Here is a 27,019-nt window from a genome sequence, read left to right as displayed (position 1 = left end):
GCGAGTTGAAACTTTTAAGGAAGGAATCCCTGAGAGTGTGGTGTGACCATCAGTCAGCTATAAGTATTGCAAATAATCTAATCCAACATGATAGAACAAAACATGTAGTAATTGATCGCTTCTTCATTAAGGAAAAACTTGATGGTGGGATCATCAACCTTACTCATGTTTGCTTGTCTGACAAAGGGATTAGAAACAAAGGACTGTAACTTGGCATGTGACAAGATGAGACTGATAGATATCTACCACCCATCTTAAGTGGATTGTTGAACATGTTAAATAGTATTGTGGCTCAAAAGGCCTAAACTCATGTGAAAGCTGACCTATATAAGGAGACACAACCCAATCGTCAGTGCTACCGTGAAAAGAGAAGGTGAACCTCTGTGTGATTCTACGTAACGTACACAATAACTTATAGCGGTCAAGATCGAAGTGATTTATGCATGAAAGATATCCAGACCATGAGACAAGCATGTGTGGAAGCACGATGCACATTTTCTGTTTTTTCAATCATGGTAGGTGCTCAGATGGTAAGCTAGTTTGCATTGTCCGCGTTGGTTTCTTCCTCACCATTCCACAATGAACAAACTGAGAACATAGACTATTAATTACAGGTTTTTCCTTTCGACACACGACACTATCAGTTTCCTCCAACATCACATTGTACTTCCTTCGCATCCATTTCTTCTGAATATGCGTTAGCGCGGTGGCTAACTTTCCTGCTCCTAAGCTATGCATGGGCTCTTCTTATTCTACTTCTTCCTATGCTAAGATAGTAAGATGGCTTTTCTAAAAAAAAAGAGATAGTAAGATGGCTAGTTGCCTAATAACAAGTGGACTTGTTATTTCGCTACTTATACCCATCCACATTTTCTTTAGACGAATATACCCATTTCTTTCATCTTCCCCGTGTCAATACGCATGAACAGCTAACAGTTTTAGTCATCAAGTCTTTATGCACGCAACTGAAACTGCCAGAGCACCCCATCAACATGAAGCCATGAAACCACCACTGCAGATAATCCAAGGTTTTGCCGATTTGCATCCGTAGCACATTTGTGTCATGCTTACGTAAACCATAAAATACGCCTTCGATTCAAAGTAGCACCTGGCCATTTTGAGCCTTCCAGGCCGAAGCAGTTGACGTCTTTGCCTGTTTGGCCCACTGTTCCGTGGACTCGTGGGTCGAAGGTCGAAATCCTGTAATGGAGGCGCTCGAGGCGGCGGCGGCTGCGGCCGTGGACGGAGACGACGGGAGGAGGCGGAAGGGAAGCTGGTACGCGGTGGGGGAGCGCGCGGTGCTGGTTCCGTACCTGCGGGAGCACGTGCCGCGGTACCACGAGTGGATGCAGGACCCGGCGCTGCTGGAGGCCACCGCGTCGGAGCCCCTCTCCCTCGACCAGGAGTTCGAAGTCCACCGCTCCTGGACCCTCGACCCTCTCAGTTCGGTTCCTGCTCCGCTCGCTGCTTCATCTCCTGCTCCTACTTCGCCTCGATCTGGTATTTAGGTGACATACTGTGGTGCTTTATTCAGTAACATGTGTTTGTTTGCAGAACATACTTTCATAGTCCTGGGTAAGGAGTTGATCCAGGGAGAGTTCGTAGTCGGGAACCCGCACACTGAAGGTTTGCAACTCTCTCCCTGCACGTTGTATTGTAATGTTTTAACCTTCTTAGCTCTGTCTATGATGGTGAATTGGGAGCTAAAAGTACATGAATCTGATTTGATTATGTGTGCTCTTTTGCTTATTTTTCTGGAGGCAGATGTGGGTCGTTTCTAGTATGTAATTGCTGGAACTCGGATCTTCAGAATACTGTCACAAAACCATGTCATTTATGTACATTTGTTCTTCTCTATTGTCAAACGCGGTGAAATGTTGGCCCATCAGGAAAATGATTTTCTCAAAATAGAAAGCCTAGGGAAATTTATTTTGATTTCACGCAGGAACTACCAAAACGCAGAGGTGAAAATATAATGGGTATTTTGACAGCAGGGTCGCATTTGGATCCACTTAATTCAGATGAGATGTTGCATTTCAGGGATTTTACTGCTTATTCTGTAAGCCTGTAGTTTGTTACTCGCTCTTTATGAATGTAGAAACTTTATGTAAGATCACGTCTTCCAATCAATGCAGTAGTTATCTACTGAAAGCTTCTTTGTTCTTCTAGCTGTGACTTGTGAAATTTACCCTTTTCTGCGAATTCATGAAATTTACTTTTACTTGATGTTCAACAGCTTGCCAGTCATTGCTGGCACTAATACTCTGCCTAATCTATTACAGCTATGGTTGGTGACGTAAACATCTATATGAATGATCCTGATGATATGCAACTTGCAGAAATAGAGATTATGATAGCTGAGCAAAAGAGGTACTGTCTATGTTAGTTTTAGTTTAGGCACCTATTCTAATAATCTTAGATACCTGGTCCACATTATATTCTTTTTTTTTATAAGAATATACATTCGTACAGTTTTCTGTGCTAATAGCCAATAGAATTTGATAGTGCAGTTTGGGCCTCACATCGGATTTATGTATGTCCTGAACACTTGTTGTAGCTTGAAGAGGTGATAATTACTGTTACTTGACTTATTTTTCTTCGAATTGTCAGCAGTGTGATGCAGCTTAACCAACATCACTCATGGAAATTTTCATTAATATTCTACTACATTATGAACTGCCAGAGTTATGCTTTCGCTTGGTTTGTTTAGTTCTGCAACATGGAGAGAATATCAACTTGATAAACTTTAACCTATGTATTGCCAAGCACTCAGTATTCTGAAAGGTTTCGACATGATCTTATTGTTATGTACTTGTAATTAAATAGTTAAGCAACAAATCAGATGCCACATAAAATAGTTGCTTTACATTTGCTGTTATTTATCCATATTGCAGTGAGATGGTAATATACTCATGGTGTTTGGTTACTTTACTCATGGTTCAGTTGCTTTGTGTTACAGCCGTGGAAAGGGACTTGGTCAAGAAGTAATCTTAATGATGATGACATTTGCAGTAGAGAAATACAGAATTCATACTTTCAGAGCAAAAATTAGTGACTCAAATACTGCATCACTAAAGCTCTTCAGAAAATTGGTGAGTAGATGATGGCCTGGTTCTTTCCCTTTTTCCTCATATGTACCTGATGACAGAATCATAATTATTTGTCTGTGGTCTGAACTCAGGGCTTCAAGGATGCTTCTTACAGTGCAGTTTTCAAGGAGGTACGTATCTGTGACACTTTTAACTCTTGCAAGGAGGTACGTATCTGAGCATGCTATTTTTTGTATATAAAATCTATATCTATAAAATATCTCCATGACTTCAGATTCTCTCTTAGTTATTCCAAGCAGCTTTATGCCTTGCTAGTAACATGATAAATCAACATATAAAGTGATTCCCCTAGATGTCCAGTCAACTGCTAGTGCCTCAATGCATTTCGGGGAGAACCAGCTAGCTCTGGATTCGAGTGGCATTCACCCCTAACTTCATCTGCTGATTCTTCAACATCAGTCGGTTCGGACCTCTGCTTAGTTTCATCCAAGCTTCATCCATTTTCGTTTTTTCACTCAAACTCAAGGGAGAAACTTTGCTTCTTATCTTTTTTTTTTTTAACATTGATGTGCTCTCAAGTTACAACAGTTTGCGGACCTATGGTGTACAGGCATGGCAACAGCAGTAGTGTTTTTTTACGGTGCAACTGCAACAGTCAATACTGCTAATCTTTCCTTTCTCAAGCTCACTATCTATCTCTCAGGTGACACTGGAGGCGCCTGCAGCTGAACTTGCATTGACCTCTCCTCTGACCATAGGAAGCTGGTGACCACTAAGCTGTGTCTTGCAGACATGCATCAGTGGTTGGTCTTCATCTACTGGCAGAAGCTAATTGCGTAGTATGGACATGCTAGGCTGATGAATAATAATACACTCTTCATCTACCAACAACTGCTTTGGACGATTGCGTATAGATATAGCAATAACGAGAAGCACCCTGTTTTGGTTTGCTGAGTTGAAGGTGAAGCCAGATGTTTTGAGACAAGACGTTGCAAGTTCAGAACACATTGCCATCGAGGCATATGGAACAATTTGCAGTAATTTGCAGGAACTTTAGGAGTTTTAAGTGATGATAATGTTACGGGGTTCTTTGTTTAGTGCTTGCTTTGCCTTCAAAATTGACACTTAAGGGTCGATCTTTATATGTCCATCATGTACAGATTGCTTGGGCACTCACATCTGATATGGATGATCCATTAACACTTTTCAAAAAGATGTGAGTGGATGATGTCATGTTTCACTGATGTGTCAGTAGTTCAGAATAGTCGCAGGAATAACAGTGTGTTTCTTATAAGTTGGCTCGTTTTTCTAGTAGAGATCTGTTGTGGTGTGCTCCATAATGCCACTCCTCTCTCATGATGGACGTGGTCATGCTTTTAATGACTCGTTAAGTCAATAATATTGTGGTTGTAGCTTGCACCTAAACTGTGAGAAGTATAGTGTTCTTGATTAAATATGCATCATTTGAAGAGAGCTGGACCTACATGCTACAAAATTCGAGTTAGTTCAGATCTCAAACGTTGGGCATCTCTCATGGTGTTACTGAAAATACATCTTCTATAATGTTCTGATATATGTGTATAGCTTTACCAACTCCTGACATACGAAATTACAAATGTTTATCCATACCATAACAAGGCAAAAACGAGAGCAGGCTACGCGCCCTGACACCTAAGTAGTGTGCCACGGACCAAATGGTACATGCACGAGACCGCTGTTTTCTTGCTCGCCATTCCAAAATCTTGATCCGAGGACTTGGGTCAATGCTTCACGCCTTTACAATTCTAACACATGGTGCTATCAGTTTCCTCCAACATCACAATCAACTTCGTTCACACCCATTTCTTCTGAACCTGCATTGCTGCTAGCTATGCATGAACTCTTCTTGTTCTTCCTATGCTAAGATGGCTAGTAGTGATAAAGTAGACTTGCATTGCCCTACTTATACGCATCGACATTTTCTTAAGATGAATCTGCACACTGATTTATCTCACCTTCGCCGTGTCAATACGCATGAGCAGCTAACAGGTTTAGTCATCAAGTTGTTATTGTTGAAATATTGGGCCCACTTTAAGTGCCCCATACTAGATTTCAGATTTCCCTATAAATCTCAAAACCCACATAGTGGCAGCCTTATGAGTTTGAGCCCAACTTGATGGCAGCTCACTAGGGAGTGGCAAGAGGTGGGAAGTTTAGTCCCACATGGAAAGTTGGGAGGAAGTTAGACCACCTTATAAGGTGGGTTATTCCACCATTAGTAAGTGAGTAAGAATAGGAGTGGTTCACGCGCGCTCCTCCTCCTCCTCGCTCGCTCGTCTCAACTCGTCACGACGCGCGCCGCGCTCGTGGTGAGTGGATTGAGCCTCGAGAAACGTGGGCGTGCCCCATGTTGCGTAGGGTTTCCTGAGCCTATATAATTTCCTGCCCGGCTACCGCAGAAACACATCTAATACACGAGCTAGGGTTTCCACCTCTCTCTGCTTGCGCCGCCATCGTAGCGTACTCCATCCCGCGCGCCGACGTGCATCGGCGAACGGGAGAGCAGGTCTCCGGAACCGCTCGTCCTTGCGATCCTGTACGGGAGAGGGCGAATTAGGTTTTTGGGAAGCGCTCTACGCGACTGCTCAAGTTCTTCGTCACGGGTCGCCTTCCGTCCAAGTCGGACGGTGCTGCCTACCGTCGTCTTCAACGCCGTCTACTTCGACCCATCGTCCCCGTCGTCTGCTGCGACATCGTCTGCTACACCTTCACCGCCACCTCCACCAGATCGGTACGTGCGACATAACTCGATCTGTTTAGCGATGGATGTTGTACTATTTGCTCTGCTACTGTTCATGTTGATCAATGCATCTAGTATGTTCGAGTTTCACATGTTAGTAGTTAGTATCGTCATGCTTAATATTCCGGAATTAATCATGAAAATTATGCCTAATTATCCAACAGTTATGCACACAACCAAAACAGCAAGAGCGCACCATCTACGTGAAACAACCACTGCACATAATTCAAAGCCTTGGGGTTCGCCTAGATAGAACTGTTAGGATAGAAACAACAGGCCTAGCACAAGATCACGCCATTGCTGCAGCTAGAACACCCAATGATCATAAAGAGAGAGGTTTAGAGATGCATTACTGGGCATTGCAGATGCCATCGATGCCTGCTCGTTGCAGGCGTGAAGCAGAGAGGCTGTGGTCGATGTAGACGATCTGGAGATCCTCCTAATCCCCTCCGGTCTCCAGCGGCACTGCCCTGGCACCGCCGGGGTGTAGGCTGGTCTTCCTGTTGTTCCTAGCCTCTCCTGATCGGTGGAGATGGGGGAATGTTGGGGAACATCTTCGACAGATCGTGAACTCGTCAAAACGGCCAGGTTCCCCACCCCTTTATATGGCGCACTACAACGGGGGACCAAACCATCGAGTTGGTTTTGGTGCCCCCGATCAGGGCGCATAGGAAAAAGTCACGTACGAGATAAACCACCTGGACGTTGGTCCTGCGGGCCCCCCTTTTTATCTTAACGTCATTAACGTTTGACCCTTTCCTAAACTTGACTGTCGAACCCAACAAGAACATTTGTGTCATGCTTTAGTAAATTTGGAATACGCCTTCTATGAAAAGTAGCGCCTTAAGTCTTTGAGCTTTTCAGGATAAAGCACTAGAATGTTTGACGTATGTTGCCCACTACTCCGTTGACCGTGGGTTGAACTCAAAATCGTGTAATGAGGCGCCCGTGGCCGCGGTGCCGGCCTCCAGCCGAAGACGAAGAGGACACGGCCAGGGCCCAGGGCGGCGGAAGGGAAACTGATACACTGCACGGGAGAGTGCGATCGATACTGGTGCCATACATACATGCGGCCATGCGGGAGCAGGTGTGTGCGACGTACGGTGCCACGAGTGGATGTGGTTAGGTGACATACTCTGATTGATTCAGTGGTATGTGTAATTTGCAGAACATACTGTCATAGAGAGGAGCTGGATAAGCATCGATTAGTTGAGTGTAAGCGTGTATGCGTACCGCCTTCCATGTGCATGCGTGCTTTCTATTCCACTAGATGACCCGTTGCGCTATCGCGCAAATGGTAAAATTATGTTAGAATTTGAACCATAAGTTTTGGCTTAATCTAGTATTAGGAATTAACCTGGAATTTAATTGTTTTAGTATCTTGCATAAGATATAACAATTTAGTATGATTTCACACTATTTTTCTTCAGTTTTTTTGCTTTTGTATAAGCTCCCCACCAAATTATGGCTATTGTACCAAAACAAGTAGCATCATGAAAGAAGCATAATAACATAATTACTAATTCCAAGAATAATGCTTCTACTTATTGTGAGTAGCAAGACAAAAATAGTTAGGTTCGAGATTTTGTGTGCCATAACCGATACAAAGCGAACCATAGACTTACACATGTTCGCCCTGCGTAAACAATTTTCACCACTATTCTCAGCTGATACCGCCTATCTCCCCATTCGGTTGTGTTAACAACCCTCACTACCCCTCCGTCTTGATCTGCTACACTCACCACTATTCTCGGCTGATACCGCCTATCTCCCCATTCGATTGTGTTAACAACCCAGTCTATTCCTTTTAACATATCTCGCTACCCCTCCGTCTTGACCTACTACACCTTCCTCCATTCTCTCCGTCTCATCTAATCCGCTAACCAAGTAATCAGTATGGACATTCACGTCATCAGGAACAACCATCCACGCCATCCGCTGCCAGCCCCAAGATTTACCTAGCACTTGATAGATGACAAAACAGATTAACCATTTTAGGCAATACATTTAGAGAAATAGTAGATCTTAAAGAAATGTATTTCAGAAATAACAATAACGCAACCTGCTAGAAAGTCATCAATGCCGTTAGAAAACAAAATTTACACTTTGCAGATTAAGGTAGGTAACTTCATGATGTCAGCATCAGAAAAATGTAATTTCACTTCTCGTAAACCTAAATTAAATGTCCACTTGAATACTCCATCATGCATTTATTCAACTTGTGACAAGTAAATAACCAACTATGGAAATTCCTTGCATTTGTCTCCTTTTCTTGAGACGTAAGAGGCAGTGCAGGTTGTTGTCATCCAAGATATCGGTCATATGACTGCTAAAGTGCTAATGACAACTTTATGTTTTTACAAGGAGTATATGAGACTAACAAAATTACCTAAAAAAATCTTATAGAGAAACAACCAAATATGAACGGAAACCATGCAATAGCAGAAACATAAAGATTGGAGTTACTTGTTACAGATTCGAGTCTGAATCTTGCAGCTTTCCTCCCCCTTCATAACATTATCCTAAGTGTTGTCCCCTGGCTATTTTATGCTTCAGTACACGTCTTCATCTTGTCAGTTCATAATAGGAAAGAAGATAAACCTAAAAGCTCATAATTTAGCCTTTCATCTACCGCAACTACTTCTCAAGATCAATATCACATAATGCCTATTGTCAGCAAGTCTATCTACATAATCTTCAAGGTGGGCAGCAGAAAAGGAAGGGAAATGAGATCTGGAGCACTATACCTGAGCCAAAATAAAAAAATGTGCGGTCATATTACCATTTTAAAGTAACCTATATCGTAGCTAAAAGAGTTCTAGATCTCTATGAGAAGCCGACATGTAAAATTTGGAATTAGATTTACCGTGCTTACCAAGCATAGAACAACAGTAGAATAACTCATACAACAATTACGGGGAAATAAGTTAGACATTGCTGAGTGCCTAGTGCAAAAATAAGAACTAAACAGTAGAACCCATATTTTCAATTCTACATCATAAGTGGTCATTTTACATTCAAAACACATGTTGAGCACTACAGACGTGATAACCCAACTCACATTTAGGAAATAGTGACTTCTATTGCACAATGCAAATCAGAGTAACGACATGGGCTCTAGTTGGATGAAAATGAAGGTCAAAGATTACCTAACCCTTAAAATCAACCAAAATAATTAAAAACAAACAACTTACATGTGGCATGCTATGATGTGAATCACGAGCCCATATGAAGGAGACAAGCCTAGGATAACTGAATGACTTCAAAATATAGTAGTGTACACAAAGAAAAGCAAACCATCATCTTTTGCAGGTTTCCCATAAAGATGGGGCTTTGGAATCTTGGATGCTACTACATGTATGTCTATTGCAGGGAAACCCATGCTCCAATGAACTTCTAGCGAACCCTTCTCCAGAAGACCAAGCCAGGCTTCAAACATTTGGTGCATGGTTTACAGCTCTACATTCAGGAAGATAACTTTTGTATGCGCATATATAACGTTTTTCGGATAAAACAAACAAGATATAATGGGGAAAATATACTATACCTTGATGGCCTCAACCGATTATTATTGAACTTTTTACCATCTTCGTAATATCAGAAGCGTTTCTGACTTTTAGAAGTCCCTGACTTGAAATAATGTAATGCATTGTGCTGCTTGGAGCATCTATTATGGATGAATTGTGTGTGCAACCCAATGCTGAAAAAGATGCATATGTATTTATTAGCTAGGAGAAAAGTTATGCGCCAAGATTTGTAGATTGTCTCAGGGTCTATTCGGTTCCCTAGATTCAGAAAGCCCATCGTGACAGACGGATCTGAGGCAGAGGAGAAAAGTTATGTGTGTTCTCTTTGGTTCCCAAGTTATGGCCATGAGGTACCTCCCGGAGGAAAACGAGCCAGAAAAGCCATCGTGACAGACAGATCTGAGGCAAAGGAAGGGTGAGTCTCAGGGGAGGAGATGTTTCCTAGGCTCATACCTATGTCGGTGGCCGCTAGGCAACCGGGTCGACCGAAGATGGCCGTCGTTGTCGCCATCAGCGCTACGAGGAAGCGGCGTCATCTCTGAGGAGAGTTGTCGGAGCCGCGGCGGACCTGCCATGTCGGTGCAGAGCCGTCAGGAGGAGATGGACATGGTTTGCGTCATGGCTCAGAAAGCCTCCCACTGGCCTCTTTCCCTTTCCCCATGGCCTCGCTGCTGCTGCGCCTTCCCTGGTCCTCCTCCCTTGCCTGCTTGTCCAAACATCTTCGCCTCCCCTATAGCCGGCAAAGAGACGCTGGTGACCGCTCAGCTGCGTCGTGACCCACGCTCGCTCCCGCGCCGCCAGCCTTCCCTCAATTCACGCCTCCACCTAGTTCGCTCCCGCTAAGTACTCCCTCTGGGCTATCATATCATTGTAACATTAGGCTTTAAGACGTTTCAAACAATGATGGCTAAAGCACTCAAGAATGGAAAGCAGATGAGAACCAGAAACTCAGAACTACGCACTAACCATGCTTTAATATAGGCAATCTGCAAAGTATCGGATGGCTAGTACAGATTTGCAGCAATTAGTATTCACTCATTCACATATGGGAACAAAAAATTACCACCTTCGGAATTTTGTTGCCTTTGTCTTGATTCTTGAGTCTCAATAAATTTTCCAGTAACCAAAATACATGAAAAGTGAGTTGATAGCTCCTACAATGGAACAAAGAGCTAAAGCAGTGAAAAAGGACCAACAAATTCAACAATTAAGAACTCCATGTGTAACACATGCATACACTTGGCATCCGAAAACTCCAGTTCCTACCAAAATAAGGAGCAACTGGAAAATAGTAGTACAATTTTGGCACAAATCCAGGAGAATGTGGAGGCAAAATAACAGTGCATTCTTCAAGCTCAAAATGCCAACATTTCTTTTACATAACAAATGTTTGAGACATTGCACACCACATTACAGTTCCAGGATGCTACCTAAAGAAAGAAACAGGAAACACAAACAATAGTCTGACGGATTAATTTCAAGCTTAATCTGTCATCCTTGCTATAGGCACAAACAACCATCATCATATTACACTACAACTTAGAATGATCTGGAAAATAAAAGGAACTGAAATCTGACACAAATGGGCAAAGAACATGAGAAATGACATGCATGCTACCTCGTTACTGCTAGTCAAGGTTTACCTGCATGCCGTCGATGCCATCCGGTGCCATCAGTGGCAGAAAGGAAGAACCATGGCCGTGACACCCGCCTCAACCATCGAAGCACATCAACATATCCTTCATCCTCCCTTCAGGTCATACCTCTCAGTGTGAGCTCCACCATCTAATTTCTTCCTCAATAGTGACCCCTATTTTTGAAACGGAGAAAGTAGATGTAATCCAATTAAAAGGGCCAGTGATAACTAAATTAGCTAGGTTGCTCATAGCTCATAATACATGCATATTGAAAAGGAAAGCTCAAAACAAGCATACAAACATTATCTATGCTGCTCTTTATACCTGAATCATCCTTTGCCGCTTTTTGAGATTTATTCAGACCGAACGGTCTTGCTAACCATTTAACTGCAATGGGAGAAAACAACAGTACAGCTTAAAATAAAGATCACGTTCCTGCGCAGGCCTACAATTCATGCAACACCAAAAAACCACAGGAAATATGCGAGAAGCACAAGATTTAGAAATAAGGGTTCATATCGCATGAGCACATACACACATCTCCTCCTGCACTCCTCTGATCACCACGAGGTCCACCACCACCATGATGTCCTGCAGCCTAAGCAACGAAAACGGTCAAAGTAAAAAATTATAGAGATGTCCCAAAAGGTCAAATTAACGCACTCCAGCGAAGTATGTTAACATGCCGACATCCCTTACAAAAATGTAATTACAGTATGTCACTTGCCATTCTACGCTACAGGGATGAAAAGAAAGGAAACATATTGAAAGTGACACTGAGAAAGGAATCACTCGTACAAGCAATACTAAATCTCAAAATCCTCTCGAACTAATGAGGATCATTTTCTCATGGCAGCTTGGATAGAAGTATTAGCACAATACCAGATTTGGAACAACTGCACCTTCCAGCTCTGCATATGATCTACTATAGTACAGTTAGCTACTGCTGGCAAGAAAATACACAAATGCCTTCTCTCTTCTCCCAAAGTAAAATATGGTTCAACCAAATAAGCTCTTTACTGTAAATTATATTCAGTCAAGCCTGTAAGCAACATACACAAGCCAATCAAATCGGTTGTAGGCTATCAGGAATAGGAGCTTAATTACATGCCCTGTTCAGAAACACATGCACGAGTTAATCTCACAGACTTTAAGTAAGAAATTGATTCAGTTGTCCTTGTGGCCATGTACCCTATCAGGCCACCAAACTGCAGAACAAAGGCATCCATCTCGGATCAAACTGTAGAACCACACTGTTAATGATTAACTGCAAGAACTTAAAAGAACATCAAGCAATCTACCCTATCAGGCCACCAAACTGCAACCTAAAAGTCGCTACCCTAATCTGTCCTCTACTCGTGAAGGTACTAAACTGAAGATAGTGCGTGTCTGGGCATGCATATTTGTCTGACGGGCTATGAACTGAGAACAACAAGAATTGAGAGGATTTTGAGATTTAGTAAGAAATGCTCCATGGAGTAAGAAATTATTTTGTTGAGCTCTTCCTCCAAAGCACCTTCCTGTGACTCTTCTCTTTGCTCCAATCCATGTCAAAGCATCAAAAAGAGCACCAAATTATCATCAACACCAACAATTTTAATGAGCTAAATAACATACTGGATCTAGAACAGATGAGCGAGTGCTGACTCCAATCTGTTTGCTAGCCATCTGGTGGAGGCGAAGTAAATGTAGAAGTCAAACGAATAGGAACCGTACCTGGCTCGAGGTGCTCGCCACCGGCGTCGCTGGGTGGCGGTCACTGGGACGCTCTCACCCCTGCCCTTCCTTGACTCACACCAACTGCACCACCGTTCCCTGCAGTGCAGCTGAAAAGTGAGAAATAACAGTGAATCAAACTACTCTATAAATAATGCTATGTAAGAACTGGGTGAGAGGAGAGGATCTGGCCAGAAGGGATTCGTACAATAGGCAACGAGGTTGATATCATTACAGATTGTATTAAAAGTAGCACAAATGAAATTGCACAAATAAATCTAAAATATATAGGATTCTTGACATGATTGACTCGAACTAATATTTTTCAAGAACTAAATCGCATAGCTTACAGAGATCAATCCTCCCCAAACATCCTTGGAATTTTATCGAACACCTTGTAGGCCTAGAGAAACAAGATCTGCACAAACAAAAATGAGAAGCTATAGGAGAAGTGTACATATGAAGCAATGTTATTCTTTTCACTAAAAAAATATACCATGTTCATTGCAAAGAACAAACGCGATGGGTAAGTAATTTAGGGTTCCAATCCGATGGAAAATTGAGGACAACGATTTGGAAAAATACAATAATGGTGATAGTGGCATACCACACTTGGAAATTTAGCCAATGTTCAATGACAGCACGGTCCGGCGCAGAGGTAAAACCGAGGCAATATTGTTTGGATGCCATGCCATCAGCTGTAAGTGGTATTTTCTCATAAAAACATGTCAGTAACATTATTAAGAAGTAAAGAACAGATGCAAACCAATATGCAGCTTTATCTTATGGTGTCCAAATTGTATGTCTGATCTTTCTCGGATGGTCGATATATCAAGTAAAAAAGACCTGCGTGTTTATGTTTTCGACCTAAAGTGTTTTTCTTTTGCTCTAATTCTTTCAAGATTTTTTTTCTCTGTGAAAGAATGGTTTAGTTGTAATGAAGTTTCTTCTTGGGCCTGTCTTGTCTTGGACGGCGTACTGGATAAATTATCACACTATATAAGATCAAATTTAGCTATTTGTTCTACCTCTGCCACCCAACATATGTAACTACTTTTATAAGTAGAATGAAAAAGAATCGCAGGCGCCATGAACCGGTCATAATATTAATTCATTGCATACAGTGATAAAGGCAAGACTTTAGGCGCCTATTTATTTTGCAATTATTTAACTAAATACAACCAACACAAGGACTAATGAGGGATCTGGGAACCCATAAACTATAGATTCGGTAGTTCCCTTAGGAGAAACACACACTCATTTCCCTGTCATTGTTGCATGCACAGCTTGCCCACTCTCAACAACAATAATGCCATTTTCATGAAGTGCATTCATCAATCAGCTTACCCTTAAGTTAACTAATATGTATTATTGGTTTTAAATAGCAAAACGGAAAACTAACAGGGATAAGCCACCTGCCTCATATAGCATTTAGCTGTGTCCTTTTCGTGTTTCTCAACTGATTAATCCATGCGAAAACTGAAACATATAAACGAAAAACAAATATTAAGAAGAACATGATAACTATAAGGAACTGTCTCGAGTTACCTTTCATGCTGCTGATAGGGCATCAAGCCATCAACTATCATGCCAAATAACCAACCAACAATTAGAAAGCTGAGCAATATAAGCAACATTCATGTTTGGGAGCAGTGAAGTACGAGTTGAAGCATCTGTTGTCACAAGGACCAAGTTTAACAGAGATACATTGACTGAGTGATACTTGGGACACCATGTCAACGTCACTGAACCAACATACTTTTTTAATAATATAATCATGTAAGATGTTTCAAGAGGCATAAAATCAGTTTGGGGGCAGTAACTTTAATCTTGCATGGAGCTCACCTGGAGCTTAGACCATGTTTGTGAAATGTCATTATTCCTACTTAATGAAGTGTATCCAGAACTGTGCATTACTAATTAATACTAATACACAGTTCGGTAAGCAATCCACAACAGTATGAGCACGATCAAGAAAGAAGAAAAAATAGGAAAAAAAGAGCAACACACTGATTTGGTTAATTGAATGGCACTGAAGTTTGCAGGGAAGGGAGACAAGTTTGCAACTCTGTGCTCACCATCAGCTGTCAGGTAATAAGAATTTATGCATGCTCCTCTTTATATCTTCTTTGCATCTTGATGTTGTCTGTCTCGATAATCACCTTGTGTGCTCTATCCCGGCTCTTTGTTCAGTTACATACCATGATTGCTATATCCCGGCAAGCAAAAGCTCTCAGCAGTGAGGATATCTGGAATATTACCATCTACAATCAAAACAAAGTTAGTGATGGCCACTTTGTTCATTTTGTCAGCAGATCACATTACAGTCATTTGTACATTATCCAAAGACTATACACGCTCATGTGATTTACATGAAAAATGGTTTATGAAAGTATATTTAAAGACAAGCGAATATTTGGTGGCCACCTAATTTGCAGACATACATTCATCCATACGGTTCAGTTTCCATGACATTAAAGAAAACACAAGTCCTGATTCTAAAGGAGACGCTGAAGTGTAAGCTAAAGAGGACTTAAAAAAAAAGTAAACTGAAAATAATTTTCACTGAAGATTGTGAGGGCATTAGCTTCATTGTAATCTACGACAAAAGCATGTACATTTTTCAAAAAAAAACTGTTGTCTTCTGGCAAGATTCAGTAATCCAAGATATGTGGTGGAGATTGAACCTAGTAAAACTTACTCAGAACAACGTTCTGAATGCAATATATCTATCCGTAGCTATATAACTTTCCTATATTTACTCAGAACATGTTCTTGAAAAAAAGGAATTAAGACAACAAATTAGAAGCAATTATGGACTATAAAAAGTAGGGAGCATTGTACAAAATACAATTAGAACTGCAACAGTTATAGCAAGGAATTTAGAACATTTGCTCTGTCAGTAAAGGTGTAGCATTGTAGCAGTGACGGAGTTCTCTAACAGGATTCTGGAGACCTTTTGATTAGGATATCTAAGTCGCAATGTAACGAGGACTGACGTAACAAAATTCCTGCAAGGAACACATATCATCATTACCAAGCCCTCAAAGATCACCAGCCACAATTGTGCAAGAAAGAACTAAACATTAACATAGTCTCATCTTAAGATGATCATTTCCAAGAGCACGCAAAATCCAGCTGTACATAAGTACAAAGCCATCCTTTTTGATAGGTGTGCAATCAATGATAGGATCTAATCTGCATACGTGTTAAGCAGGTCCAACTATTTGTCCGTTAAGATGTTAATGTTCATTAAGGAACCAATCGAATCATACTGTCCAACTTCAACAGATGAATGTTGACAGCCAAGCATATAGTGTTTTGCAGGAAACGTAGATATGAAATGGCAAAAATGATGGGAAGTGAAGTAGGATATACCTATGCTTATTTTGCGAAGTCGCAGTTTAGTTGTAGCACATATCTGGTTTTATTCTTCCTCCCACTCGGCCTAACAAGCAGTACAAAAAGTGTAAGGGTTGATACTTTAAATATTCTTTCTATGGTGGATTAGTGTAACATAACCAATTACCTATCTATGTCAAACTTGGAGAGATGTGGCTTCATCGAGTTCCCCAACCCCACAGCCCCTCATGCATCCACAAGCCATTTCTCCCTTGCTTTCTTCTGCAGTCATGTTCTTGTTCCAACTCCAAATTTCTCCATGCAGTCTGGCAAGTAGTAAAAACATTGCAAAGGCCTCATACTGTGATATCTGTCGAGGAAAGGTTAATGTAATAGAATTAATTACCTTCTTACTCTCAATCATGAAGAGATAGGGTTCCATCCTCCCCAGGCATCTAGAAGCTCCTTATCCCTTGCTCGTCAGCACTTTTCAGCATGGAAATCCGTAGTCAGTGATGGCACCTCACCTTAGCGAGAAGGATTCACATCCTGGTATAATCAAAGAGGAGGAAAAAACACAAATTAACATGTCAAATCGAGAAAATCCATCTAAAATTCTAGAAGTAAAGATAGGAGAAAGGGAGTTGTTGATTGCTTGCGTGCATCCAGCATGCAGTTTCAAGCAGCCGCCCCCCTGGCATGAGTAACGAGAAGAAACTCGTCCGAAAAGTGAAGACGAACATGCCGGGGGGGTGATGCCTATGCGAGCGCCGAGTGAGACGGACTAACCGGCGGGCTGGTGCCTGTGCGAACGCGGGTCGCCATGCACCCGCAAATCCGCGACCGCATCACCCGCGGCGGAAAGCTGCGGTGGAGGTTGCCTTCCAGGGCGCTGGTGATGGGGACCGAACTTTGAGGACATGCCCTCCATGGCGCTGGCTGGGGCGCTGTAGCAGCGCTGGTGGGCGAGTTGTAGAGGCGCTGGCGGCGGCGGGGAGAGGAGAGAACGAGATCCATTGGCCGCGCAGGAGCTCCTCCCGCCGCTGCTTCGATTTGCAGAGCTCGAGGCGCCGGACGGGGGAGGTAGCGGCACCCTGGAACGTCGTGGCTGGCCTCCTCCACCTCCGGCCCAGCGCCGCCGCTCGAGAGCCATAGGGGGAAGAGGAGAACCAGGGATTGGGGAGGAGAGGAGACGCGCGGATTGGGCGCCCCGTGATCTAGGTTTTACTGCCCCACGCGCATAGGAGAAGGAAGGTGACTTTGACGAGCAGGCGTGGCTGCCTCTGACTGGTGGGCTCCCCACACAACCGGTCCCATAAGTCATTTGCTCGTTTCAGAGAGAAGAAAGTGCAGAAAAAGTTACAACATCGGACGGTTCCAGTGAAATGTGGGAAGAGCAATTTACTGTGCCGCACCAAACGAACGAATCAGATTGTTTTGCCCCTCTCAGACCCCCTAGATGGCTGAGTAGTCTTGGAACATTTATAGGAAGAATACGGAAAACATGATGACATGAGGAGCTCATGAGATTTTTTTTTTGTTTCAAGTTGCCGACAATAACCCAAGAAGATGTGCTCTGTTGTCCTTCTTCCCTACGAATAGAGCTGAAGGGCTAAGTTAGCCCACGAAGAGATATCAGCCGTTCGAGGGGGGCAAAAGTTGGAGAGAGGGATACAAAAGCAAAATTATATCTCATGATGTTTTCATCTATACGACATGCTAAGCATAAAAATAAAATAAAATTGGTTATCGTATTAATGGTGACCAAAACTGTGCTAGAACACAAAGATCTGTCTAGAGAGAGTAGCCTTGTGAGGAAACAAAAAAATTCGATAAAGGGAATATATTAATATCGAAGAATACCAATTACACTCAGCCTCTGCAACAACGCAATGCCCTAAAACATTACGGATGCACACAGCTAAAAAGGAGAAAGAGAAAACTAAGAAATAAAAGTCCCGCTACAACATCACAACCCTAGCAACAGTAATAGAACCACCACCAAGACAACACCTGAAAATCAGACTCTTCAAAAGCGACGCCTCCAAGAAGGAAACAGTGCACCAGCGCCGCCGTCGCCCGATCAAAGATCTTAGATTTTCACCCTGAAGATAGTCTCCGCTCTCAAAACAAAGCCTTCAACAAGGACATTGCCAGGCACAACCAGTTAAAGCCAGACCTTGGGTTTTCACCCTGAAAGGTAAGACTCCGAACTTCACATGTGCTGCCGCCCCCACTTTCATACCACTCTTGCTAAGTCCGGAACACCAAGCAAGCCCCTCAACAACGCAAAGACTTGAACCTCCATTAGCTAGTCCTCCAAGCCGGTCTTCATGATATTCTCTTCTTCTGACTTCACCATGGATCAGCTGTCACTTGGTGTCAACACAGAAAAGAGCTTCGCGCCGCTCCCTCCAGCCCAATCGGTCGGAATAAAAGCATGGGTGCGCATGACCGAATACCACCGATCTAGCAAACTCCATGCAATAAAAGCACTGTTACACTTGCTGGCGGCGCCTTCCGGAACTCAACACACCGGCCAGATCGCGAGTCCAGGCTTCCGGCAGGTCTTCCTCTTCACGCAAGAGAGACCCTAGGACCGCCGCCTTTATTCAGGTCGGACCCCCACGTCGGCGACCATCCCAGGCTGGCCACTCCAACCCTCCACCGACGACATCAGCCGTCACCGGCTTCCACGCTTCTTGTGGTGACCCGGCATACCACTGCATGGTGTAGTATGCAAGTCTGATATAACACCAATGAAACACCGTTCCACTAGTATTATATCGCTCAGAGTGGTACAACAGAAACATATGCGGGTCCAAGGTATGTCTATAGAATTACAACATCGACTGCGTTACAAAAAATCATCACGACCTCCTACTTTACAATGAGGTAAAACTGCAAATAAACTCCAGAAGAACGACTCGTAGTCTAGTCTTATCACGAACTCTATTTGTAGAGTATTTCACTAACTCCAGAGGCTAAGAATAGACTCTAGCTAAATAGGAGCTAGGTTTCGGAAGCTAGTTCCCTTCTATGGCTAAGCTAGGTTTTTCTCCTTGTTGGATGTGGTATCTGACTCCTCTGACTTGGTCCTGTCTCGTGAAGTAGTTGTTGACTCCTCGGCCTTCGAGTTGCACTATAGATCCTCCTTCGATGCCTCCATATCTAAGCAGGGGATTTAAGAGTGGGATGAGTACGAGCGTACTCAACAAGTTCATTATAGGAAAGAGGTGTTTAATGCACTAGCTACGGCATTAGACCGAGAAAGTCTAATACCAATGCAGGTTTTCATAATCATTTCTTCAAAAGGTTACTTTTATTCGGAAGAACTATGTCCGTCGACCTTCACCGGTTTACTAGAACTTCATGGAGCTCCTTTCCGGCCGCGTTCGCAGTTCCATATCCGGAACGAGGAGTGACAGGTCACGGTTCTTTACACTCTGCGGAGGTGTGTTGCTTTACCCATAAGAGATCTTAACCTTGGTGCCAACCGAGCCGCGAGCTCGTCCACACTTCCTATGGTGTGAGGCCCGGTATAAGGTCTAGCCAATCATGTTCCTCCGCTACCTCGAACACCCACCCGTTGTTGCATGCCCCGACCCTGGGTCCACGCCGGTCCCATTATTCCCATATATTTCGGGGTGGACCCCGACCACGACGACGATCCGGGATCGAACCAAACTCCTTCGCCGGTAGCTGCAACCCATCATAGACCGCAATACCGTGGGGACTTAGGACTCCCCGACCTCACCATCTTGCTCCTTCGGGCGACAAGTGTACTACGGACAATGCCGTGGGGACTTAGGACTCCCGACCTCACCGACTTGCCCCTTGGATTACAAGTGTACTACGGTAAAGCGCATACGTTGATGAACGAGAGGTGGAAACACTTTTGACTACTCCGTCCCACTCCGGATCTTATGGTTAACACGGGTATTACGGCACAAGAATCATCGGCGACATTTGTTGTTTAATCCTAGATGGATATAAACCCTTGCAATGGAACCTCCACCATATCAACACAATCCATGGTTCCATTGCCCACCACATAGTCATATTCATAGTTATGAAAGTAGTGGTTTTGATTTTTATGCGATAGTGATAACCATAATACTTTGCAAGTAATTTGATAGAAATACTCAAATGACATGAGCAAGTGATGAACTTGCCTTTCTTGGTCGCAAGATTATGCGAGACAAGGTCTTCGATGCGTAATAACTCCAAATTCTGAAATAGCATCATCGTCCGGTAAGGACGATGTTTAAAAGATTGGCAAGGATGCAATAATGCATAAGAATGAGATGCAATCGCTCTAAGCGTGACCTAACCCCGATGATTTAGGATCAGTGAGTTGTAATGATTGGTTTAGGGTGTGTTGCACTTTTAGAGTGATTCACATACAAGGTTCTTATTCAGGTGTGATTACTTGGTATTATAAACAGGTAGATAATAAGGCACAGTAATTAATTGAGCACACAAAGAATGATAATTGGCATAATGTTAACAAGTAAAGAACAGTCGTTAGTTTTAACACTATATGGCATGGTTAATGATTAATTATTATATACTTTAAAAGAATAACTTTTGAAGAACATGTTCTTAATAAAGAATAAGTATGATAATTAGGTTGGTGGGTTCTATGGTTAACTATGGTTTCAATTGGCTCGGAGTAGATATTAGATGGATCCTAACAAGGTTGGATTCATCAATACCAAGGGCTTATAAGGTTGAGTTAAGCCTAGGCATCTTGAGCAATTTATTATAAATAGTTGCTATCAAGGTTGGTATACCATGCTGGTGATAGCTGGTTGTTGGCTATAGGTCCTATTAGGCAGGATTGATGATGATTCTTTATTTTCTTCAAAAGAATAACTTTTGAAGAACATACTTCTTAAATAATAAGAAGCACATCAATTAGGATTGAGATTGTCTAGGGTTTGCTATTTGATCCACTAAGTAAGGAATGCTTGACTCCTAAATAGAATGGTTGATAAGTGTCCAACACTAGTAGGGTTTAGTGGAGTAGGGTATGTAAGGTAATCATTAATCATGGTTACTATGAGGGTTCATCACAATGGTGTGATGCTAAATAAGGACGACGGCTTTGGTAATAGGATCTAGGGTTTACATGTGGTTGACCCTAATTGATCAATTAGGTCTGATGAGGATGAACACATGGGATACCCATATATTAGTGATAGGTCTTCTACATTTTATGTGGCCAAGTCAAGTATTTATTTGCGAGTATGGTTCTATGATTTGAAAGTAGGTACCATGATCACATGTTCTAACCTAGGGTTTTAGGTTAGAAGCAAATTAGGGTTCACATGTAATAATGGAGCTAGGGTTTCTAATTGAATTAGGGTTTTGGGTTTCACATGAAATGATAGGGTTGTAATATCATTCCATATGGAATTAGGGTTTGCTATCTACCATATAGTTCTATGATTAACAACTTCATTTTAAAGTTGAAGTTATTAGTAACTTGGAAATAAAAATAATATTGAATTTGGTATTTTATTATTTTTAAATAATTAATAATTAAGGTAATTATTATTTAGGGTTTTAAATCCTCCTAATAAGGATTTAATAAGTTAATAGTAAAGGAAAATTAATTTTATTGTTTTCCTTATTTACTTAGTGGTTTTTATTTATTTTATGAAATTTTTACTAATTATTGAACTTTAATTGAATTTAGAATACAAGAAAATGTTTAAATAACAAGTATTAAACAATTAAATTTTTATTAAAAATAAAATTTTCATTTTATATTTTTATTGGATAGAGTTTATTTTTATGAACATTTTAATACCTCATTTGTATTTTTCTGAGTAAATATGAATTTTCTAGATAATTGTAAAGTTTCAGATATTTTCTGGTATTTTAAATAAATGGGAAATGCTAACTGTACCGAACCAGACTTAACTGCACCCACTGACTAGTGGGACCTATGCTACGTGGACTGCCACGCAAGCAGCGACCGGTCAAAATTGACCAGGGCATTTGACCCACCGGCGGTTAAACGCCGGCGTGTCTGCGTGCGGCGGCGCCGTCGATTTTTGGCTCCCCTGGACGCGCGGCTAGCACTAATCGACTTCCCCCGATGTGGTGAGTGCGATGGTGGTGGTGGTTTTCGCAGGGGATCACCGGAATGTCGCCGGCGATCACCATCTGCGGCGGCGGGCTCCGGCCAACTCAAAAAATTGAGCTACGAGATGCATACAGATGCAATAGTTTGCTCAGAAGGTGCGCAAGACTACTAGGATGCTAACCAGATGCTCGTCGAGGTCGTAGTTGGTCGGAGATGATGGTACGGTCGAGGTTTCCGGCGAACTGCTGCGGATGAAATCGACGGAATTCGCCGAGCTGAGCTCACCCCGGGCCAATTCCTATCGTGGGCGTAACTTGTCGATGACGGCGGTCACGATGGTAAGCTTCGCTTGGCTCGGGAAGGCCTCTCTCACCGGCGGTAATGGAGACTGGGGCGGCCAGGGTTTCGGTTTGGAGCGGAGTTGGAGCAGAGGGGAAAATCTGCAGCTGATGTTCGTCGTGGGGTTTTTATACCGCGCCAATTCATGCCTCGTCATGAATTCGGAGCAAGGGGAGGTCGACAGCACGAAGGGAAAGAGGAGCACGGCGTCGCCGTGGCCTCCAGTGCTCGGAGGGGATGAGGACGAGTTCCTCCCATTTTTTTAACGAAAGGGTATTCAGGCTGCTCATGGGCTGGTGCTTGGGCCGCGTTGGTGGGCTTGTGCTGGGCTGCCGAGGTGGGCTGTGGCGGCCAGGTGAGTCTCTTCTCCCTTTTCTTTTCTGTTTTTATTTTCTGTTTTTCAATTTCATTTATTGAATTCACATTTTGAATTCAATTTGGTTTCCAGATATTTCAATTATGTTGTTTAAATCAAGATTTAGTTTCCTAACTACTATTTCCTCTATTCTATTTGGGACAATTCATTTTAGATGAGATTCAATTACATATTTATGAATTTATTCAAAATAACAATTAATCATGAATTTTATATGTTCCCTTTAATTCTCTTTTTACTATGCAATCAATTCGGTTTAGAATTATGAGAGTGGGTACTTTCATCTCAAAGTTTTTCAGAGATTGTTATTATGTCTTGGTTTCCATTTGAGGAATTAATCACTGGCATATTATTTCATGTGGGCAACATTTTTCTTTAAAGGTTTTGTAGGTTTGATGACAATCCATATTAAAACTAACATTAGTATTATGGTCTCTTAATCCTTTGAAATACCTAGAGTAATTATTACTCTCCTCAAGGTTGGGTCTTAACTATATAGGTAAGTGGTTGATAATCACACTTATGGTCTTATTTATAGGACTTAGCTTTGGGTGGCTCTTTGTTTTATAATTCAAGCATAGGATTTGATTAATGAACCACTAGGGTTCAAATGCTAATTACCTAATGACACATTGGTTGAATCTCAATTATGTCCTGGGTTTATATTATGATTGCCATAGTGATGTATAAACTAGGGTTGAGATATAGTTCTAGTTTATGGAATTGGGTTGACATCATATTGTATTTGCTAGGGTTTAATCTCCCCTAACCAAAATAATATGGTTACTTGCTTCATATCTTATGTGCTTCTTTAATCACTAAGGATTTGAGAATTGGTTTTATCTTCTACCAATTATCTTCTATTATTATCACCAATTTATCATTAAAGTAACTACACTGGTTATAGTTCTTTTTATAGTTAACTTTGGTCATATAGATTAATGGTTCCTCACTATATAAGGTATAGAGTTTGACTCTAAGGTGTGCTTAGGTTCTTTAATCTATGGAATGTTGATGTGTTCGGATTCTACTTATGATCACCAAGTGATTCAGAAGTTAAGGTTGGGATATAAGTCTAGGATTGCTTACTAGTTACCTCCCTATAATTTCATGTGGTGAATGATATCTACTTATCCTATTAGGGTTTAACTTATCCTCACATCTCTCCAAAGCATGATCATATATTATATTTGATCATCTTGTTCTAAATATCTTAACCTCAGGTTCTAGGGTTTATGATCATTACACAATTTATAATGATCAAGGTTGGACTTCCTAAAGTATCTCTGATGAATTTGGTTTCTCACTCCCAAGATTAAGTGTTGTCTTGATCAACTAAATATAGACTTTCTTTCATAGTTTCTTGAATAGACATAATTATGGTTGTCTCAATAATTTATATCCCAGGAGATTGCCTGAGATAATTACTTAGGGTTTTACTCAAGGAATGATGGTTCAACCATTTGGATATTTGAATAAATCTCTCCCTTGAATCCATGTGTTTTCTCAACTAACTTGAGTGTAACACCAGATCTTGAGCTCTCTTATTTAGGAATGGATTATTCTAGAGTTTATGGTTTGTTCACAAGATCTCATTAGATAATAAAGGGTTAAGTCTCAACCTAGATGCTTAGTTGGATTAGTTGCTACTTTACTTCATCATTTCATAGATATGATCTTACTCCATTTGGCATTGGCTATTTCACCACTCCCAAATGATATGGTTTAACTCCTAATGCTTTAGTTCAATGGTTGTCACTTATTCTTAAATAGGTAAAGCTATGATTTGTGATCTCTCTCATTTGGAAAGGTCTTTAATACTAACCTATGGTTAGGCTCCATAGAGAATGATGTGGTCACCACTATCTATGGTTAACATAGGTGGATCCTCTCTCTAGGAAATATCTTGAATAAGTTCCTAGGGTTCCTCTTAAAGATGATGATTTGAATACTTGGATGTATATCCAAGGTTTAGCTAAGGTTGGTTATTGCTTCTTTAATAATTAACAGAACTCTCACCTCTCTAGGTTTGATGCTTAATAATTTGGAATAGAGAAGAACATATACTTCTAGAGTTGATCTCCTTGTCTTGTTTCCAAGATTGAAATAGAATGAATACCATGAAGTTTATGGTAGGATCATGGATTAGTTTAAGTCATGGAAAAGATAAGTGAAGAATGTTTTCTCCATTTTATTGTTACTTGGTTTGCAATTGAATTGGTGTTCATATGTTATGACAAGGATTACCTTATTATGATCTGTTATGAGATCAAGCAATTGATCATTGATTCCAGTGTTGTTGTGTTGATTTTAATTCCATTTGATCTAACCCCTTAGATCAAATCATCTCTACCCAAAACAATGTTTTAACAAAGTCACATTGAGATTTATAACACTTGACTTGATGAGCTACTTCAATTCCACCAAGGTCAAGTGAAACTTCAGTTACTGTGACTGTTTTACTTTAAAGCGCGAAAATTCCCCAGATTTTCTATGCATGAATGCAATGCACACATCTATTTCCTATATTTTCTAACCCCATTACCTGGGATATTACAGTCTCTACCCCTTAAACTAAACTTCGTCCTCGAAGTTTGAACTCTCTCACGTTTAAGAAGTATGGGTCTGACTTGTGCAGACTACGACTTTTCTCGAACTCCGTGGTGATCTCACTGGATATGATTGAATATATCCCTTGTCCAGATTCTTCCGGGAATCCCTTAGGGTTTGTCTCTGAACCATGGTTCTTTACTTCAATTCCATGATTTCTTTCAATATCAGTCTTGTTTCCTTTCCCATTGAAGATTCAATGATTGAGACTTCTTCTGATGCTGCTAGTCTTAACTAAAGACTAGTTTGATAACATACTCCTAATTGGTAAATAGGTCTTTGTTTTCCCTTACTACAAAAACTGCCATAATGGTACTAAGTAAGGTACTAAACATGGAAATGATCATGATGGTTTATTCCTCTAAGACTGGATTAGACTCATTTAGTCCATCCAATCATGGTTTATAGTTGATACCTATAACTATTTTGTGTTCTTTAGGTTCCATGAAAGGAATCATTCTATTAGTCCTTGATATTAGTATGTTCAATCTTCTTCATCCTTTGACCATCTTGGGCTTTATTGGTCTACGGTATTTCCTTCGTCCAACTTCATTATACTAAGCTTACTTGAGCTTCTGTACTTCTGAGTAAATTTTACTCACTTTCTCAAGTTATAGTCCACTTCTTACTTCCTCGAGGTATAAATCTCGGCTTCTGGTCTGACATCCTTCTGAAAGTAATGTCCAAAAAATCTTATGAAAATAAGATAGACTTCCTCTCAGTTCAGACCTTCATCAACTATCTTGCTCAAAAGATTGAGTTATCGTACATCCATCCCAATCTTTACTCTACCCCTTAGAGTTTTCTTATGGTCTTCAAATCCTTTTCTTCCAACCGTTGGGCTGATGGTTAGAATATTGGTCTGGTCTAGTTTATGGTTTGTACTCTTCTAAGGTCTCATGAAGAATGTTGTGGTAAATCCACTCAATTTGTGGACATCCAATGTGAATCCTTCGACTAAATGATTTTTAGGTCATTGTTATTTGGCTAACAAAATTTTATTTGTTCACAACTTCTTGATACAAATAATCCAATGGTGGACTACTTGATACCAATTGTGGCTATTTGTTATCTAAAAATGGATTCTATTATAGGTTTTGATCAACTGGACGAGGCATCTTCTACTTTATCTCGCAGTATTGATACTATACCAATTATGGTTTTCTGATATCAACTATGATCTTCTTATATCTGCTAAGGGTTCATAGGTTATCTTCCTTCCTTCAGGGTTTATTTTGCAAGAAAACCACTAGCTGACACTATGATTATAGTATCCTAAGTGATTTCCCATGCATTCCCTCTTCTATGATGACTATGGTTCTGCTTGAGCTTCACCATAATCACAAAATTTCTCACTTTCATGCTTCTTCCATACTAAAGTACTCCTCTGTTGAGGCAAAGCATGAGTTTTGATTGGTACTTCCTTCTGAATATTGTGGTTGCTTCCCACAACTTTGTTTCCTTTACCTGATGAACCTTCATCTTGTCTTCAGAATCTTCAGAATTCGTCACTTCCTCACACGAATACCATTACCCTCTAGATCTA

The 27,019-nt window shown here is 41.3% G+C and overlaps 1 protein-coding gene and 3 long non-coding RNA genes across 6 annotated transcripts; 1 reads left to right on the top strand and 3 right to left on the bottom strand.

Annotated features, from left to right (window-relative positions):
• The first annotated feature begins 1,205 nt into the window (after positions 1-1,205).
• On the top strand, positions 1,206-4,265 carry LOC124696197 (N-acetyltransferase 9-like protein). The gene is made up of 6 exons (XM_047228959.1): positions 1,206-1,443; positions 1,555-1,626; positions 2,283-2,370; positions 2,960-3,092; positions 3,182-3,220; positions 3,754-4,265. The coding sequence occupies exons 1-6, from the start codon at positions 1,206-1,208 to the stop codon at positions 3,817-3,819; spliced, it is 636 nt and encodes a 211-aa protein (XP_047084915.1). The 3' UTR covers positions 3,820-4,265.
• A 4,808-nt stretch (positions 4,266-9,073) lies between these two features.
• LOC124701640 lies at positions 9,074-12,700 on the bottom strand. Of its 3 annotated transcripts, none has more exons than XR_007002153.1 (4): positions 11,528-12,700; positions 11,318-11,380; positions 9,377-11,166; positions 9,074-9,288 (listed from the first exon to the last, which is right to left on the bottom strand). It is a non-coding gene; the product is annotated as an uncharacterized LOC124701640 (long non-coding RNA). The 3 variants fall into 3 exon arrangements; XR_007002154.1 differs by having other exon boundaries at positions 9,074-11,166; positions 11,528-11,584; positions 11,792-12,700; XR_007002152.1 differs by having other exon boundaries at positions 9,074-11,166.
• An 8-nt stretch (positions 12,701-12,708) lies between these two features.
• Positions 12,709-14,821, bottom strand: LOC124701639. The gene is made up of 4 exons (XR_007002151.1): positions 14,258-14,821; positions 13,317-14,188; positions 13,060-13,127; positions 12,709-12,808 (listed from the first exon to the last, which is right to left on the bottom strand). It is a non-coding gene; the product is annotated as an uncharacterized LOC124701639 (long non-coding RNA).
• A 736-nt stretch (positions 14,822-15,557) lies between these two features.
• Positions 15,558-17,135, bottom strand: LOC124701638. The gene is made up of 5 exons (XR_007002150.1): positions 16,841-17,135; positions 16,458-16,600; positions 16,239-16,377; positions 16,088-16,157; positions 15,558-15,720 (listed from the first exon to the last, which is right to left on the bottom strand). It is a non-coding gene; the product is annotated as an uncharacterized LOC124701638 (long non-coding RNA).
• Between the last annotated feature and the right edge of the window lie 9,884 nt (positions 17,136-27,019).

The sequence above is a fragment of the Lolium rigidum genome, chromosome 3, assembly GCF_022539505.1.
Source record: "Lolium rigidum isolate FL_2022 chromosome 3, APGP_CSIRO_Lrig_0.1, whole genome shotgun sequence".
Taxonomy (NCBI): Eukaryota; Viridiplantae; Streptophyta; class Magnoliopsida; order Poales; family Poaceae; genus Lolium; species Lolium rigidum.
Note: the sequence above shows the minus strand (reverse complement) of the source record. Positions and strands in the feature narration are given on the sequence as shown.